The 18,370-nt window shown below is 41.0% G+C and overlaps 1 protein-coding gene across 1 annotated transcript in view; it reads left to right on the top strand.

Moving 5' to 3' along the window:
• Nucleotides 1-5,498: 5,498 nt before the first annotated feature.
• Nucleotides 5,499-18,370, top strand: part of LOC141794821 (protein NLRC3-like) — a 28,114-nt gene continuing 15,242 nt past the window's right edge. The window contains exons 1-9 of the mRNA XM_074675359.1: nt 5,499-5,598; nt 7,453-7,565; nt 11,042-11,149; nt 11,784-11,897; nt 12,567-12,674; nt 13,421-13,481; nt 13,623-13,818; nt 15,450-17,229; nt 18,041-18,214. Of these exons, the coding sequence (XP_074531460.1) occupies nt 7,453-7,565; nt 11,042-11,149; nt 11,784-11,897; nt 12,567-12,674; nt 13,421-13,481; nt 13,623-13,818; nt 15,450-17,229; nt 18,041-18,214 (2,654 nt within the window). The 5' untranslated portion in view covers nt 5,499-5,598. The remainder of the gene's footprint in view (nt 5,599-7,452; nt 7,566-11,041; nt 11,150-11,783; nt 11,898-12,566; nt 12,675-13,420; nt 13,482-13,622; nt 13,819-15,449; nt 17,230-18,040; nt 18,215-18,370) is intronic.

Raw genomic sequence — 18,370 nt, 5'->3', positions numbered from 1 at the left:
GAAGAGCCAACGTGGGGTCATTTTAAGAGTTTCTAATTTTGAGATAAAACACAAAAACAACAAACATCCACTGTAATTTATACATTCTCTTATGAGCCCTTATCTGAGCCACAACGAAAAATAAAAACAAATACATTAACAAATTCATCATGGATATTTTGAAAACATCTTAAATTAAAAAAGGCTACATGTCCTCTAGTTAACAAAATAACAAATGTTCAGGGAAAAACATGATACACATAGTACTTGCGAGTAATTTTCTAGACAACATGGCTACCAGGAGCAATGTCCCTGTCTGTGCTGATGTTTATAATGATTTTTTTGATCAAAGTTGTCCAGATATGACTTTAAAGTTTTAAACAACACAAACTGAAGGTTTGCTCCATATTTGAAGGGTGATTTAATCCAATTTCAAAATCCTTTCTCTTTCCCTTTTGAACAACCCATTTTAAAAATTTGATCCAATCTGATGACCAAAACCTGATCAGATTATCTTTGAACATTTGATCCCTGATGATATGAGTTTCCATTTGGACGCTGTTAAACAATTTGCTTATGTAGTCTCTCACAGAAAAGTGAACCTTTCCCCACCTTTACTTCTGAGAGTCTGCCTCTGGCTTTCTTACCATTCTCAATCATGTTTCGAGGCTGTTGTAGACAAACATTTTTTTCCAGGAAGGGAAAGTTCCTCCAGATTTTCTAAACACTTTGCAGAACTTTGTCAGTATTTTGTTGTTTCTGTTCCTGTTTTGGAGCATGTTGCTGCCATCAAGTTATAATTAACGACTCTTTTTAGTAAACAATTCAATCTTGTCTACATTTAAATTGAAACCTCATCCTAGGATGTTTGAGTTCCTGAGTGCCGTAGTTAGTTGAAATGAACACCAGAGGGCAGCAAACACTGGAAGTAGAGTATAATAAACTTAGTGTACATTTCCCCCCTTTGGTCAAAGTCAGTAACTGCTGCACCCTCTCTGGTCCACATAAACAGCACAGCACCATTTCCAGTGAGCCCTTTCAAAATAAAACCAGCGGTGAAGAAGATTAACCCTTTCCTTTAATGTGTTTGAGGAAAGTCAGAAACCTGTGTTTATCTGAATCAGGTGATCCAGAAGACAGCTGAACAAAATGTTCAAACCAATGACATGATGTAACATTTAAAAAGTAAATGCCACATGCCAGGGCACATGCCTCTCATACTGCCTGATTGTACAGGGAGTGGGAGTGGCTGGTTATTCAGGGGATTTCCTTTGAGTGAAACTGTAATCACAGTCAGCTGACATCTGCTTTTAAGTCTACCAAGGCTGCCCAGTTTTCCAACCAACACTTTCCTTTGAAAGGAGGTGCCAGCCCTGTTTTTACAGGAGCGTTGTTCAGACAGACTGAATTCACTAATGAAGGATCAGGGACCTGTGTTTTAGCCTGTGCTCTGTCACACTCCTGTTTAGCTTTCTTCTACTCTGACTTCCTTTTTCTTTTTGACAGTCCAGCTCCAGTGTCTAACATTACAACAAGATTTATTCAAGGAATCCTTTTGAAAGCCACAGAAAAACACAAATCTGTCTTAAATTTAATCTCAATCGGCCTGCATGGTGTACATCAACCTTTTCCTGTCTGACAGGATCAGATGAATATAATTTAAAAATAACCTGTTTTGGCACTGATAACCTCATTTCAAGTTCTGGATTATAATCAGGCATATGGCTAGAAGTGAGACTTTTTCAAGATCAATTAGAAACTCCTAACAGGGACTTAAACACAAGAAAAAAATGTGGTTGAATGATGCTGCTGTCCTTGGCTGCAGTATGAGAGGGAGTGAGAGGAGCTAAGCCCTGGCTTTTGTAGCCAGGCTCCAGGTGCCAGGGGTTAGGAGCTGGGTAGGTATGGAGGTCAAATGTTGCCTTAACCTCCTGACTACCAGTAGTTCAAATTTGTCCTTTGTGGAGGACATTTGTAAACCTAAATATCTTCCACTTACTTCACACTACTGAATAACTAACTAATGCCATCTACAGAGGACATTTAGGGCTTTTCAATGATACCAAATGTGAAGGGGTGGGGCTTTGGTACCTTTCTCTTTTTCATTAAGGAAAATGGCATCCATCAGTGGAAGTGCAATTTATGGGAAGAGGAAAAGTAAGTGCATAAAACTTTTTAATAAGCAAATTTTCGCTTGAAATTTTGGTGCATTTTGAACATTGTCTGAATATTTTTTATTGTATTTTAGCATTGTAATATGCATTGTAATATACATAATATCTGAAATATAAAACACATTTTTTTCAAAAAAAAAATGTGTTCAGTATTCTAATAACCTCACAAAAAATTGGGGAATCTTAAAATCTTTGTGATTGGACAATATTTTTTTTCCTGGTAGTCAGGAGGTTAGGATGAAAGAAGAAACAAGAAATAACAGCGGCACAAAACAACACACTCTTAGGTGTTTGGATTCTTGCACTGCTGTGCATCAGGGTCTCCATCTCTCTTTTGGTAAGAGATCTTTAGGTCTCTGTGAGTCCCTGACCTCCCATGTCTCGCAGGTTCCTCTGGATTGTTGCTGTAGACGGCCTGCTGCTGTGGACCTAACAGACTCCAGCTGCTCAGGCTATTTACAGTCTCACCATCATCGTCATCGTCATCATCATCATCATCATCATCATCATCACTGCTACAAAATCCATGTTAATTTTCGAAATCTGTACCCCATCTCAGCAGAGGTCTGCCTAACATGAGTCTGGTTCTGCTCAAGGCAAAATTAAGTGGTCTTTGAAACCACTCTGATCAGCTGAGGTATCTAGCTTTCACGTAAGCTCCTGTCCCCTTTAAGAAGTACATACTACAACTCATCTGAACCAGGACAGAAAACACAAAGAAAGTCTTTGTGGACTAAAGTTCAAACCACCTGTTTCACTTCCTGTAAGCGCAGAGCTTGTGGTGGGTGCCCTCTTTCTCATATTTCAGCTCTTCACTCTGTGTTCCTAAGACAATGTTGTCAAACCGGTCAGCTTCTGAGGAACTGGGGGCTGTTTCTCAGCTCAGGCAGAGCTCTCTGTAGATGAGGGCTCAGGTTAGTTAGGGTTTACTTTTGCTCTAATTTATAAAGCTTATGTGAAATCCTCCAGGGGTGAAAAAAGGGTAGGCTACCTCAGTTTAAACCTCAGATGCTCTCTCTTTAGGCTAATCAAATCATAATTGTTAAATTTTAAATGTTACTAAGACAGACACAAATGTTACTTTTCACAAGGGCCTTTCTTTTTTAATGACTAACATCTCTACTGCTTTTACCTTTCAGAGGGAGGAGGTGCTGTAGCTCGTCCCAGCTGTCATTGGGTTCATCCTGGACAGTGTCTCCAGCCAATCACAGGGATAACATGTTGAGACAGACAACACATACAACAATAAACATAACATAATAAACTAACACCAATGATAGACTGTGTAACCTACAGGGGAACTGAAGCCCAAAAAAGTTTTTTTTTTTTTTTTTTTTTTTTAATTTCTAATTTCGTATTCTCCTTTTTATTCTATTTTTGTGATTACATTTTTTGCACTTTGACTGTGAGCTGCTGTGACATAAATATTTTCCCCATGAGGATTAATAAAGGATATAATCTAAGTTTTTTGTCATTTGGACAAATTATCTTCCAAGAGAAACCATCAATAAACATAAATACACACACCAAAAGAATGAAGCTAATAAGAACTAATGTGTGGGTCCTTTGGTGAAGAGACCTGCCTCCTGTGAAGTCTCCTTTGCTTTTATTGCTGAGACTCAGTCCTTGAGGATCCAGCTCGATGAGTATGACCCTTACTTCCTCTTTCTCTTTTTTTGTCCTTTTTCCCATTTTCACAGAGCTTTGTTAGCATCCATTTTCACCTGTGCTTTACGTTATGTCCAAGATTTGCATAGTCCTTCCTCCAGCTGAGCCTGTCGTTTAGTAAGCACATTTCATTTTGTTGAAATGAAAATGAAAGTAACTCATCAAATCGAGTTTCACTGTGATCAAGGATTGTTGAGCATAGCATTAGTTTACACATGTCAGACCAACAGAACATCAGCAGCTCTTTAAGCCAGCGCCGTCAGCTGATCATATCTTGGCAGATTATATAATGTGCCCTCTATTTGACTGCTCTACTCTGCCTACTCTTCCTACTTCCCCTGCATACCACTTTACACCACACCTCCAGCCCAGCTCCTCATTTACACTGATTTTATCAGTGTCACATGTGTGGTCACTGTGTTCTTTTTGATTAACAGGGTCTTTGCTGCTGCTCTTCCTGCCTTGACTCTTCATATGCACATGAAAGAGAGGAGCGGTATGCTGAGCACTAAGGTGGGGAGAGCACACTGTGCTCTCCCCACCTTAGGGCTGAGCATGTTGAGGGGCAAGGGGCTCTCAGACCAGAGCCATACCGCCAAAAATAACGGATATTTGCGTGGTGGTTGTCTTTCAACCACTGTGCCTTGGCACACAAGTGTGCCGTGAGATACCTTAGGGCAGGGATGTCCAACTCGTGCCATGGAGGGCCAAGAGGCTGCAGGTTTTCTTTCCAACCAAGAACTCCACCAGCTGATTCCATTGATTACCTCACCTTCAAGCAGAGAGCAGGGGCTAATCAGTGGAATCAGCTGGTGGAGTTCTTGGTTGGAAAGAAAACCTGCAGCCTCTTGGCCCTCCATGGCACGAGTTGGACATCCCTGCCTTAGGGTGTGCTATGGGGAATTATCCAATTTCACTTAATTAGTCTAAAAAAAAAAAACTGATAAAATGCCATTGCCTGATGCTTTAAAACAAGCAGATGGACTATCATGTTTGCCTGGGTGAAAACATGGTGAAACAGCCAACTTTTGTGGGACAAACCACAGAGGTGAATAAGCAAGCCCTTAAAGCTAGCTACCACTTTGCTCAACTTGTTGCTCAATCAAAAATGTGGCACACTGTGACAGAGTCATCAACAGAGCCATTGTTAAGGGGGTGCTTGGCTGTGGTCCAAGTTTTGCAGTAAGTGAGTAGAAGATACTACATTGTCATCAGGCTACAGAGTGTTATTTTATCATACCTCTGGTTGGTGGTGTGCCGTGGGACTTTTCAATGTTAAAAAGGTGTTGTGGGTCAAAAAAGGTTGAAAAACACTGATAGCATGAAAACACTAAATTATTTAGACAGTGGCCCTCGATAAAAAAAAAAAAGAAAACAGTAAATATTTTTGAAGAATTTAGGGGCTCTACATAAACCAAAAGAACTGTATAAGGTAAAATAAAACATTTATAAAAAAATTATAAATTCAGTCCTTCACAGAAAGCTTTCGTTTTCAGAGCTTCACGTTTTTGTGCAGCAGCCTATTACACTATTTCCAGGGAGGATTTAACATGATGTAAAATCCTAGAGCACATGATCCTGTTTAGTTATCGCAGATGAAATGGTGACACGTTTGTCCCGCGTTTTGTTAATTAAGCTTATTTGACCAGGAAAAATACGGCCCCTCCCACCAGGCAGGCAGCTGAGTTTAGTTTCGTTTGGTCAGTCACATGAGCAATGTCGAGCACACGGCTTCAACTACACAGCACTTGATGAACCGTCGACAACAAAGGGAAATGTAAGCCACATTTTACTCTTTTCTTACCTTTCAGTGACACTGAGCTCGCTCTGTCGTGTTGGTTAGTGACACTATGAGTAACTTTTCTTTGTTGCATCAGACGGTTTTGTCTACTGTACCGTGTGAACTGACTCCTGGCTGACGCCTTGTTGTGATGATGTAATCGAGGCTGTAGTTATGCTAACACTGAAAACTGGGGTTATATTTGGTGAAATTCATCCACAGCGAGGGAAAATTATACAGTTGTATTAGCCTGAGCCAGGAATTCATGCAACTCTGGCCTGCTGTGGAAAAACTGAAAAAACAAACAAGCAAAAAATCTCTCTCTCTCTCTCTCTCTACATATATATTTATATATATATATATATATATATATATATATATATATATATATATATATATATATATATATATATATATATATATATACATATATGTGGTGGGACTTGATTAAAAAAATAATCGAATTTATTATGCCATTTGTAATTAATTAATCGTAATTAAATTTTGAGGACTACTTTCAAGCATATTCATCAGCCGTTGTGTGGTAAATAGTGCTGTCAGGAGATTAAAAAATATTCTTATTCATTACAGGATTTGTAATGAATTAATGTAATTAATCACATTTTAATCTTATATCTGCTTAAGGTCCCCACATAAAGAATTTAAATTCTAAGGCATTACAAAATCATAGAGCATGACTAATGAGTGAATGAATGTATTCAAATGAAAACATGAAAAAGAGAAGATTTGTAAATCTTTTTTTTTTCAACTGGACAGTATTAATTAAAATGTCTGTGTTCCCTGCCATTGACATTAATTACTGTTTACTACATCTACAGAAGTAAATTATATTTTTTAGCGGAGGGAGGCGGGGTCTGGTGGAACTTGTCAATCAAAATCCTGCTCATAAACTACTGTGGGTGAGAGCGGTGTGCTCTTTGGAAGAGAGCTCAGCATGGATATGAGGAGAAATGTGAGATGACAGAGACACAGAGAGACGCTGCAAGTCAGAAAAGATTTCACTAATTTATTCTATGACCTCACCTGAAGCCCCGTGACAACCTCTTCCTTTACTGTTTCCTTCATGCTGCTGCATTTCTGCTCCCAAACACGTCCCACCCATCCCTCTTGGTTCCTACACCTTAGGTCATTAGTTATAGCTTTGTGTTATTGGTCATTACTTGTTATCATAAGCCCCCGCCCAAAAAAAAAAACAGCCAGGACTGCAGCAGACATATTTTACAAAAACAAAACAGAAGGTTCTCTCTATCAAATATACCTCCTGTAAAAGTAAAAGTTACTTGGTCAAATTACTTGTTAAAGTACTGGGGTCTGGGGTTGCCAGGTCTGACTGACAGTTAAGCATAAAACTGGCCCACCTCAATAAAACAAGCCTCTCTTGAAACTCATGTTGAAACTGTAAAACTATAACATGCGTAAATTAGGAGCATTTTAGGTCATTTCTTTTTTGTCACGTTTTGACCCTAAAGCAGCTCCACCAGGACAGCAAAAGACTTAACACGTGGAAAATTTTTTAAAAATATATTATTATTATTATTATTATTATCATTATTATTGTTATTAGTATTACAGAACTTGTGTTTTATTACAGTAGTACAAACACAAAGTTAAGACATTACACTTTTTTACCACTTGTCTTGTTATAATGTGGCCCTGTGATAACTTATCTTCAGCTTGTCAAAGAGAAGTGAAGCTTTTTCTCCAGAAGGTCAGACTGATTCTTCTTCTGTAGAGCCTCTTTGTATCTGTTAAAGGTAAAGGGCATGTACTGACAGGGTTCCTCTGCGTGCTGCTGGTCATGATAGTGGTATGTGCTGTCTGTCTCTGCAGATGTTGTGTTTGTGTGAAAGCGGGCCCTACTCCGTGGATAAGAGTCGGGGCACAGTGGAGGACATCCTGTGCTCTAAAACCAGCCTGTGCTGGAGAGGAGCTGAAGCCCACATGTGAGTTTGTGCAACACTTTTTGTTTTACATAACAAAATGTTTGTCTCCATTCATGACAAAGAAAAATGTGTCATCAGAAGAAGTGGAACAGGGCAGGACAATGTAATCTGTAATTAGCATCATGATGAACTCAGACATGAATGTGAACAGGAATGTGTGTGTGAATCATCCCATTCCCATGCTCCACTTCTGCTTCTCTGGCTCTCTCCTCCACCTGACTTTGTTAATGCATGTCTGACCACTTCCTGAATCTGGTCTTCGGGACTGTGCTGGTGCTGGTTGTGTGGTTAACCATGTGATGAGATTTCATAGGTTGCTGTAGCTGCTCTTAGTTATATAAATACAAAAAGTTAAACTCATACATTATATCAATTTAGTACGCACAGAGTGAAATATTTTAAACAAAACCATGCACATAAGCGATCTGGCTGGCAGAGCCAATGGGCTGACACATTTCCCTCCACCAGTTGAATGTCAGGGGTCCTTCAGGTGAGCACAGCTGGGTATTAATTTCGGTGACGTAGACTATGACGAAGAACTACTTTCAACAAACGTTTTTCACAGAGGGAAAATAAACAAAAACAAAATAAAAGTCAGACATTATGATGAAGACAGTGATGAAATATAACAGGAACTTTTGTCATCAACTAAAGACAAGACAAAAATGTTTTGGAGGGACACAGGCCTGATGTGGGTTGAAATGTCCCTGGGCTGCCTACACTAGCAGGGGCGTAGCTACAATTAGGCCAACACAGGCAGTTGCCTGGGGCCCCAAGATTCCCAGGGGCCCCCAAAGCATCTCTTAAAAACTGATTTATGAAGTTCTCTTCAATTGAAAGCATTTCTTTTTTCTAAATCTTACTTCACATGCTTCAAAATACATCAAAAGGCTTAATCTTTAATGATGGTTTTGGGTACTTCCCCTCCCTTCTTATTCAATGGGCTATTCCATGTTACAACACATCTGACAATTTGATTCAGGAAGAAAGAGGTAAAAAACACTTTTTCCCCATTTTTTTTCTTATTTTCAACCAATAAAAACAATGTTGCTCTGAGATCTGAGATAAACATAAAAGACTTTTATCTAGCCCAGGAAATAGGATAATTTTCTCAAAATAAAACTTTTTGAGTTGATGAAAAACATTATTGTACAAAATCTCTTTTTTGGATACATAACTCATTGGACAGGGAGTCAAATAAAAATGCATTAAGTTTAAAATAATAGTACCAAAAAGTATGATATCTGTAAATATCACCTCTTTCAGTAGATTTTTTTTCCAGTTTTATGTTGTGCTTGATATTTACATATTTTTCTTCACTAAATTATTTTTTTCAATATTTACCTATTGTAATGATTTTCACTTCATACTTTCTTGTTTGTTACTGTTACTCTGTAAATTCCCCACTATGGGACAAATAAGCTGTCAATTGACCATAAAGGATTTCAAATCCAGGACAAAGTGGACTAAATTATGTTTTCACTTTTTTCAAAATCAAACTAAAGTACAGAACTTGAGGAAATGCATTTAGTTGCGTTAAGTTACCATGTACAGGATTAGCACTGTCTCATGCCTTGATTCTCAGAAAGAGACAGTGGACCCAGGGAAGGCCAGTCTAGCTCTGAGGAAAATGAGTTTCAAGGACATGGAGGGCCCCATTGACTGGGTTTGCCTTGGGCCCCCAAATGACTAAATACGCCCCTGTACACTAGCAGCTCTTTTTTCCCGCGTATGCAGCCGCCAGTTATCTTGACAACATAATATGAGCACGCGCATGTGCAGCAGTGCGTGTCAGAGGATCATGACAAAGAGTACAAACCTTTATTATTACACGGTCTATGGAAAGGAAAAACACAAGAATATGGACAGTAAGAATACCAAGGTTGGCGCTGAAAGGCGAGAAATAACAGAAGAAAAGCGTTACAGTCTGACGCCACCATATGTGCCAAACTCAGTAACTTTTTCATCAAAACGAGCTGTAATACAACACTCTATTAAACTGGTCACTGTCGACTTTGACCACGCCAACCGACAAGTTGGAGAAATAGAGAAAAAATGAAAATGAATGGCTCATAAGAGTCTACTAACCTCTCCCAGCTCTCACACACTCACACCTCTGCTCCCCCTCCTGCTGCACTCACAGACTTGACACTGTAGGAACATCCACACTAGCACATAACAAATGTTACAGTATGATGCAGGGCCGGCTTAACAGGTAACAGCAGCAGCAGTTACACAGGAGGAGAACTAAGACCAGTTTACAGAACTTCACACAGTTTGCAGGACGTTTTCACAGCAGGTTATTTACATTGTATTTGACTAAAATCTGCTAACATTTGGTCAACTAAAACTCAACAACGACGTAAAGGTTTTAGATGACTAAAACTAAAATAGTGTGTTATTCAGAAGACTTAGACTAAATCAGAATTTGCTGTCAAAATTAACACTGGCTCAGCCCACAGTAGGGCAGAAGCTTCAAACTCTACAACAACAGCGACATCTTGTGGCTTCTAAAATGTACTACAGCTATTGACAGTCTGATGCCACATCCACACATCCTGATGTAGCTCGTTGTCCAATATGTTAGGGGGGAAGGTCCTGAAGCCAGCCTGTTTGCAATTAAATCTACGTTAAGTTTTGTTCACAGCTTGTATATGAAACAAAGATACTGTTGTAAATTTTGCTGCAAAATGTATCTGAAATTATGGCTTTTTGTTGTCACTTGTCCCTAAGTGTACTTTTTTTTTAGTATAAAGTTAATTACTGTTTTATTTTTACTGCAGTAAAATGTCCACGAGCCTGTTCGGTGTAATTTGGGAACTTTTGTTGGCCCATGTCGTTTTGCTTTGTGGCAAATTTTTGTGACACATTCATAGACCAAATATGACGCATTAAAGGCTGTTTATTTAAATCTATTGTTAGTAGTTGATATTCAGTAAATACGCTGTTTTTTTAAATACTTTATAACATCAGATTAAGATTTTAGATAACCCTTATTTCAGCCTCTGTCTGATACACTTTGTTGTAGCTGCCGTCTCTTTAAAGCTTCCTGCTCTACAGACCCACTACTCTCTGATTGGCCAGCCCTCTGGAGGCCTGTTGGGATGGTCAGACCTTGGTGTTTGAGGTCCTCCCCTCAGAAGTGTCATGAAGCAGTTAGATCCTTATGTGATGACCTCATCATTACAGCAAGTCCCATGAAGATCCTGTGCTATTTTTAGAATGGAGCATTTTAATCAGTTTACAGACAGATTCAGGGATTTCTGCATTATATGAATATGTAGAGGTTTAAAAATCTGCACAGGTTTTGTCTGAACATCCAGCATTGTTACTCTAAATCCATTTTTGAAATATGGGAAAGCAGAATACCCCTCTTTAAAGTCTCAAAGCTGTGACACTTTGTATTTAAATTAAGTGATTTACTCCATTAAAATGTTTTCTAAATAATCAAACTGAGGTCAATTTCTTTCCAACAGGACCCATTGGAGACTAGAAGATGCTGAACCTGAACCCAGCTGTTGGTCCATGAAGAGTGATCAGTCCATGGCAGATCCCCTTCAGTTTGGAAAACCTGCAGATGAAAGGTAAGATTAGTTTTAGTTTGTTTTAAATATTAAACCCATTTCCTGTAACCTCATGTTATAATTGAATGCTTCTATAAGCTGTGCATGTTTCAGACCACAGCAGCAGATGTAAGTTATGACTGATGGTAAGACTCAAAAAGATCCGGACCGAGCAAAGTTTTTCTTCTGCTGTTAAACAGCTGCTGAGGGGAAATCATGGCATTGATCCAACCTTAGATGGAGATTTTAGATGTGATTTTCATCTTGGTACGTACAGTTCATGGCTGGTATTTAGTTTTTTTATGTGAAGAAAAGGGAATATTTAACCATCTCCAGCAGTCAGTCAGGTTTGAAATGCTGCTTTCCTCCTCTCTGTTGGTGAAGCTCCATAAATGAGGAAAAGCTGCTCTAATGCAATATAAGTTCATTGAATTTTTACCATAAAAAAATCAACCAACAAGAACTGTATAACAACAACAAACACTCTAATCGTCTTGGCCGTATCCCAGCTGGTGCATTCTGTGCATTCATTTACTAAATAAAACACCTCATTTTTCACTAGTTTGTCCAGTCTTTCTTGCTGTAGAGAGAAAGTCGTGAAAGATAGCAGCCCCTGTGTCGAGTTTTCTAAATACCTTAACTTTCTTTTTGACAGAACCCATCAGAGACCAGACTCTCCTGAACCTGTTCCTGAATCCAGCTGTTTACCCATGAAGAGTAATCAGTCCATGTCCGATCCTATTCTGTTTGGGAAATCCACCAATGAAAGGTAAAGAAAAACAGTGCCAAGCTGAATTAAGTGCTCTTCAAAGCTCCAGTGAAGCAATAGTTAATGTGTATAACAAGTTTGCTTTAAAACAGTTAAGTAACAGAAGGTCGTCCACCTGTCTCTTTTTTTTACTCTTATCAGCATTTCCTGACCAGCTCAGTATTCAGTAGGTATGGGTACCGAATTAGGTACTTTTAAAGGTACCGACCAAGTTCTGTCAAAAGTACCGGGTACTGGTTCACATAGAATCAAAAGGTACCATGTTTAGGTACCTAAATGCATCCTTGTAACTTTGAGAGAGTGGAAGAGTGGGCAATTTTCCAAGCTGGACATGAACACAGCATTACAGGGTTATATATTGAAGAATAAGTATATTAAGTTGAAAAAAATATATATTTTATTATTAAACAAATTGATATTTTTTACCACATAAACACAAAAAGTACCGAAAATTGGTACCGTTCAGTACCGGTACCGATTGCAAGGCACCGGGTATCAGCACCGTATCGTTTCAAATGTGAAAGGTACCCATCCCTAGTATTCAGTACACCAAATTTCACCAAAGTATTCCTGATTCCAACTGTTTGAATCCTACATGTTCTTTAAAACTATTTAACTCAGTGAAAAGTTTTCTTAATGTTTGAAGTTAAATTGATTTCCTTCTGGCAGGATCCATCACAGACCAGAGTCCGCTGGACCTGGACCCAGCTGTTTGTCTGTGAAGAGTGATCAGTCTATGTCAGATCCCATTCAGTTTGGACAATCTGCAGATGAAAGGTAACAGACAGGAAGATGATTGGTTTAGCCAGTACATAAATATTACACCAGTTATAATTGATTTTTATGGTATTAAAGCTAAGCTAAGCTAAGTTAAGCTAAGCTAAAGCTGGCAGCATGAATATGAGCTGATGTAATTCCAAGATTTGGATTTTTATCCATGCTGCTTAAACTGTTAAAGAGAGTGTCAGGAAATCCTCTACAAAATTTAGTCGGCCAGCAGATGGAAAAAAGTTTACAGTTATTTAAGCCTCTTAATTGCCTGAATCCAGTCCATCAGAAACTGACCTCTCTCTATGTGTGAGTGGGATACAGAGATCATCCCAACTGCATCGAGACCTGACAGGATGTGTCGCGAATTCGCAACAACAGGCATCAAGGGGTTAAAGAGACAACAGCTAAAATGAAGAGGCTAAAAAAGGGTTTTCCTCTAACACCACTGTGAGGAAAAAAAGGATTACTTCAAGCTGTAAATCATGTAAAGCTACTACAGGAACACCAGAGGGACAATATAAAAATGTAGAAAAGCAAACTACTCCCGCTTTAATTTTTAAAACTCAGTAGTGAACAGCTCCACTAAACTAGCCTGAGATAAACAGACAGGGAGCTCCTACGACAGACAGACAGAGCTGTTGGTTACAGGTGAAGCTTTCTGTCTACATGGAGATGTCTGACTCATTGTTGAAAAAGCGCTTTAGTGATGATGAGACAACATGATGAGATAACTCTTTGTGTTTTTTCTACAGAGCTGACCTGCAGAGTGCAAAGGCTCCCAGTGGTCAGTCACACCTGGACTCCATATTTAAGGTCTGTTTGTGAGCAACAACTTCACATTTTTCCCCTCCACAGCCACCAGTATTCCTTTTTTCTGCAGTTTCTCAGATTTTTGAATCTTTGCAGCTTTGGTGTGATTGTTCTTAATCGTGTCCTTCATGTGATCTGTTCCAGACTGTGGAGGAAAATATCATCACTTTTGTTAAAGATGAACTTAAGGAGTTCAAAAAGACTCTGAGCTCAGGCTGCGCAGCAAACTCAGAGGGTTTGAGAGAGAAGGGGAATCAGAGCAGAGCAGCTCTGATGAAGATGACATTAAACTTCCTGAGGAGTATGAAGCAGGAGGAGCTGGCTGACTGTCTGCAGAGCAGTAAGAGGGCTTTTATTAATATGAAATACGCCGAATAAAAAGGACGGTGGTTACACACCAAAACTGGGGATGCAGAGTATATATTGGCACATATTTGTTTGGATAAGGTGCAGCCTCAATGGGAGGGTGAAAATGGCATAACATGTGGATGTTTTAGAGGAGGATTCCACTTTTTCAGTTGTATGGTGAATTAAAACACATCCTTTACTTTGGTTAACAGTATTTGCATTTACACTCACCGGCCACTTTATTGGGAAACCTGGCTAGTACCGGGTCGGATCCCCTTTTCCTTCAGAACTGCCTTAATCCTTCGCGGCATAGATTCAGCAAGGTACTGGAAACATTCCTCAGAGAGTTTGGTCCATGTTGACATGATAGCATCACACAGTTGCTGCAGATTTGTCGGCTGAACATCCATGATGAGAATCTCCTGTTCCACCACATCCCAAAGGTGCTCAATTGGATTGAGATCTGGGGACTGTGGAGGACATTTGAGTACAGTGAACTCATTGTCATGTTGAAGAAAGCAGTCTGAGATGATTCCAGCTTTATGACATGGAGCGTTATCCTGCTGGAAGTAGCCATCAGAAGATGGGTACACTGTGCTCATAAAGGGATGGACATGGTCAGCAACAAGACTCAGGTAGGCTGTGGACTTTAAACCATGCTCAGTTGGTACTAAGGGGCCCAAAGTGAGCCAAGAAAATATCCCCCACACCATTACACCAGCAGCAGCAGCAGCCTGAACCTTTGATACAAGGCAGGATGGATCCATGCTTTCATGTTGTTGAGGCCAAATTCTGACCCTACCATCTGAATGTGGAGCAGAAATCCAGACTCATCAGACCAGGCAACGTTTTTCCAATCTTCTATTGTCCAGTTTTGGTGTTGCTGTGTGAATTGTAGCCTCAGTTTCCTGTTCTTAGCTGACAGGAGGGTCACCCGGTGTGGTCTTCTGCTGCTGTAGCTCATCTGCCTCAAGGTTGGACGTGTTGTGTGTTCAGAGATGCTCTTCTGCAGACCTCGGTTGTAACCAGTGGTTATTTGAGTTACTGTTGCCTTTCTATCAGCTCCAACCAGTCTGTCCATTCTCCTCTGACCTCTGGCATCAACAAGGCATTTTGTCCCACAGAACTGCTGCTCACTGGATGTTTTCTCTTTTTGGGACCATTCTCTGTAAACTCTAGAGATGGTTGTGTGTGAAAATCCCAGTAGATCAGCAGTTTCTGAAATACTCAGACCAACAACCATGCCACGTTCAAAGTCCCTTAAATCACCTCTCTTCCTCATTCTGATGCTCGGTTTGAACTGCAGCAGATTGTCTTGACCATGTCTACATGCCTAAATGCATTGAGTTGCTGCCATGTGATTGGCTGATTAGAAATTTGCATTAATGAGCAGTTTGACAGGTGTGCCTAATAAAATGGCCGGGGAGTGTATATGCATCTTTGTTGACAAAATCTCTTCTAACATTTGACACATTTAAAATTCAGAATTAAAAATGAAATATCAGTTTTCTTATTAAGATTTGCCAGCAGCAGCAGCAGATTATTTTTGGTCTTTGATTTTATCACAACAGCTGGGAAATGTGAGTCACTGATTTCAACATTCTCTGGCTCTCTTCTCATCAGGATATCCCGATCAAGCATCTGTGCAACGTACACTGAAATCCAACCTGGAGAAGAGGTTCCAGCGGGTGTTCGAGGGAATCGCTAAAGCAGGAAACCCGACTTTACTGAACCAGATCTACACAGAGCTCTACATCACAGAGGGAGGGACTGGAGAGATCAGCGATAAACATGAAATCAGCCTGATTGAAAAAGTGTCCAAGAAGCCCTGCAAACCAGAGACAGCAATCAGACAGGAAGACATCTTTAAACCCACCCCTGGGAGAAATGGACCAATCAGAACAGTGCTGACAAAGGGAGTGGCCGGCATCGGGAAAACTGTCCTAACACAGAAGTTCACTCTGGACTGGGCTGAAGACAAAACCAACCAGGACATCCAGTTTATGTTTCCCTTCACGTTCAGAGAGCTGAATGTGCTGAAAGACAGAAAGTTCAGCTTGGTGGAGCTTGTTCACCAGTTTTTCACGGAGTGTAAAGAAGCAGGATTACGGCGCTTTGAGGAGTTGAATGTTGTCTTCATCTTTGACGGTCTGGATGAGTGTCGACTTCCTCTGGACTTCCACAACAATCAGGTCCTGACCGATGGTACAGAGTCCACCTCAGTGGATGTGCTGCTGACAAACCTCATCAGGGGGAACCTGCTTCCCTCTGCCCGCCTCTGGATAACCACACGACCTGCAGCAGCCAATCAGATCCCTCCTGAGTGTGTTGACATGGTGACAGAGGTCAGAGGGTTCAGTGACCCTCAGAAGGAGGAGTACTTCAGGAAGAGGTTCAGTGATAAGAAGCAGGCCAGCAGAACCATCTCTCAAATCAGGACATCACCAAGCCTCCACGTCATGTGCCACATCCCGGTCTTCTGCTGGATCACTGCCACGGTTCTGGAGGACGTGTTTAACACCAGAGACGAAGAACTGCTGCCCAGGACCCTGACTGAGATGTACATCCACTTCCTGGTGGTTCAAACCAAACGGAAGCACCTCAAGTACAACGGAGGATCTGACATGAATTCACTCTGGGATGAGGGAAATGGGGAGATGATGGAGTCTCTGGGCAAACTGGCGTTTGAGCAGCTGCTGAAAGGAAACCTGATCTTCTATGAGTCAGACCTGACAGAGTGTGGCATCAACATCACAGAGGCATCAACGACCACAGGAGTGTTCACAGAGATCTTCAGAGAGGAGAGAGGACTGTACCAAGACAGGGTGTTCTCCTTCGTCCATCTGAGCGTTCAGGAGTTTCTGGCTGCTCTTCACGTTCACCTGACCTTCACCAAGTCTGGACTCAACCTGCTGTCCGGAGCAGAAACAGCATCAAACAGCACGGCACACTTCTACCAGAGCGCTGTGGACGCAGCCTTACAGAGTCCTAACGGACACCTGGACCTGTTCCTGCGCTTCCTCCTGGGTCTCTCTCTGCAGACCAATCAGAGTCTCCTGAGAGGTCTGCTGACACAGACAGGAAGTGACTCACAGACCAATCAGAAGACAGTGGAGTACATCAAGAAGAAGATCAGTGAGGATGTGTCTGCAGAGAAAAGCATCAACCTGTTCCACTGTCTGAACGAACTGAACGATCGATCTCTGGTGGAGCAGATCCAACAGACCCTGAGATCAGGACGTCTCTCCACAGATCGACTGTCTCCTGCTCAGTGGTCAGCTCTGGTCTTCATCTTACTGTCCTCAGACAAAGATCTGGATGTGTTTGACCTGAAGGAGTACTCTGCTTCAGAGGAGGCTCTTCTGAGGCTGCTGCCGGTGGTCAAAGTTTCAAACAAAGCTTTGTAAGCACACAGTATTTACATTTTAAGTATAAGTTCAGTTTATACAGCTTTTACATTGTTTATAGAATGAAGTAGAACAAAATACTCACCCAGAAGGCTTTCCTGATCCAAGCAGTGCTTCGGGAGATATTTAGATCCAAAATCGCGAAGTGGACGTCCGTATAATGGGATCCATCGGGGCATAGACAGCGCCGCTCCTACAACTGCATTAATCGTCCAAAAACTTGTGTCTTTCACCAATATTCCATCATGGTCCACTCCGGGTTAGTCCTCTGTTGCAGTCTGTGTCACTCCAGACAGCGCTGTGTGGCTGTAATGACCTCTGAACTGACGAAGACTTTGTTTACGATTGCCCCTCCGCGCATGCGCAGTACTCTCTGGAGAGCTGACTCCACTTCCTCCTTTCATTCAGGGGCAAACGTAAACAAAGTCTTAGTCAGTTCAGAGGTCAGTACAGCCAGACAGCGCTGTCTGGAGTGACACAGACTGCGGCAGAGGACTAACCCGGAGCGGACTATGATGGAATATTGGTGAAAAACATGAGTTTTCGGATGATTAATGCAGTTTTAGGAGCGGCGCTGTCTATGCCCCGATGGATCCCATTATACGGATGTCTGCTGCACGATTTTGGATCTAACTATCTCCCGAAGCACTGCTTGGATCAGGAAAGCCTTCTGGGTGAGTATTTTGTTCTACTTCATTCTATAAACAATGTGAAAGCTGTATTAACCGAACTTATCTTTTAATGAGCTGGGTAAATACACTGCAGCTTTAAAAGGTTAACAGAAAGCTCTCATGATTTCTTCTGCAGGCTGAGCGGATGTAACCTCACGGAGAGGAGCTGTGAAGCTCTGTGCTCAGTTCTGAGCTGCCAGTCCTCCAGTCTCAGGGATCTGGACCTGAGCAACAACAACCTGCAGGACTCAGGGGTGAAGCTTCTGTTAGAGGGACTTAAGAGTCCGCACTGCACACTGGAAACCATCAGGTGATGACTGCTTGAATCCTGATTTACATTAATAGCCAAACGGTTCCCATGCAAATGGGTGTCTGCTAGTATATTGCAGTGTTGAATTCCTTTGGTAATCATCATATTTAAAGAGGGGGTGTGCTGCTTTCCCATATATCAAACATGGATGTAAAG

The sequence above is a fragment of the Halichoeres trimaculatus genome, unplaced genomic scaffold, assembly GCF_033239565.1.
Source record: "Halichoeres trimaculatus isolate MK-OKI-2021-1 unplaced genomic scaffold, fHalTri1.1 fHalTri1_scaffold_8, whole genome shotgun sequence".
Classification (NCBI taxonomy): domain Eukaryota; kingdom Metazoa; phylum Chordata; class Actinopteri; order Labriformes; family Labridae; genus Halichoeres; species Halichoeres trimaculatus.
This window is presented reverse-complemented; position numbering and strand designations above follow the sequence as displayed.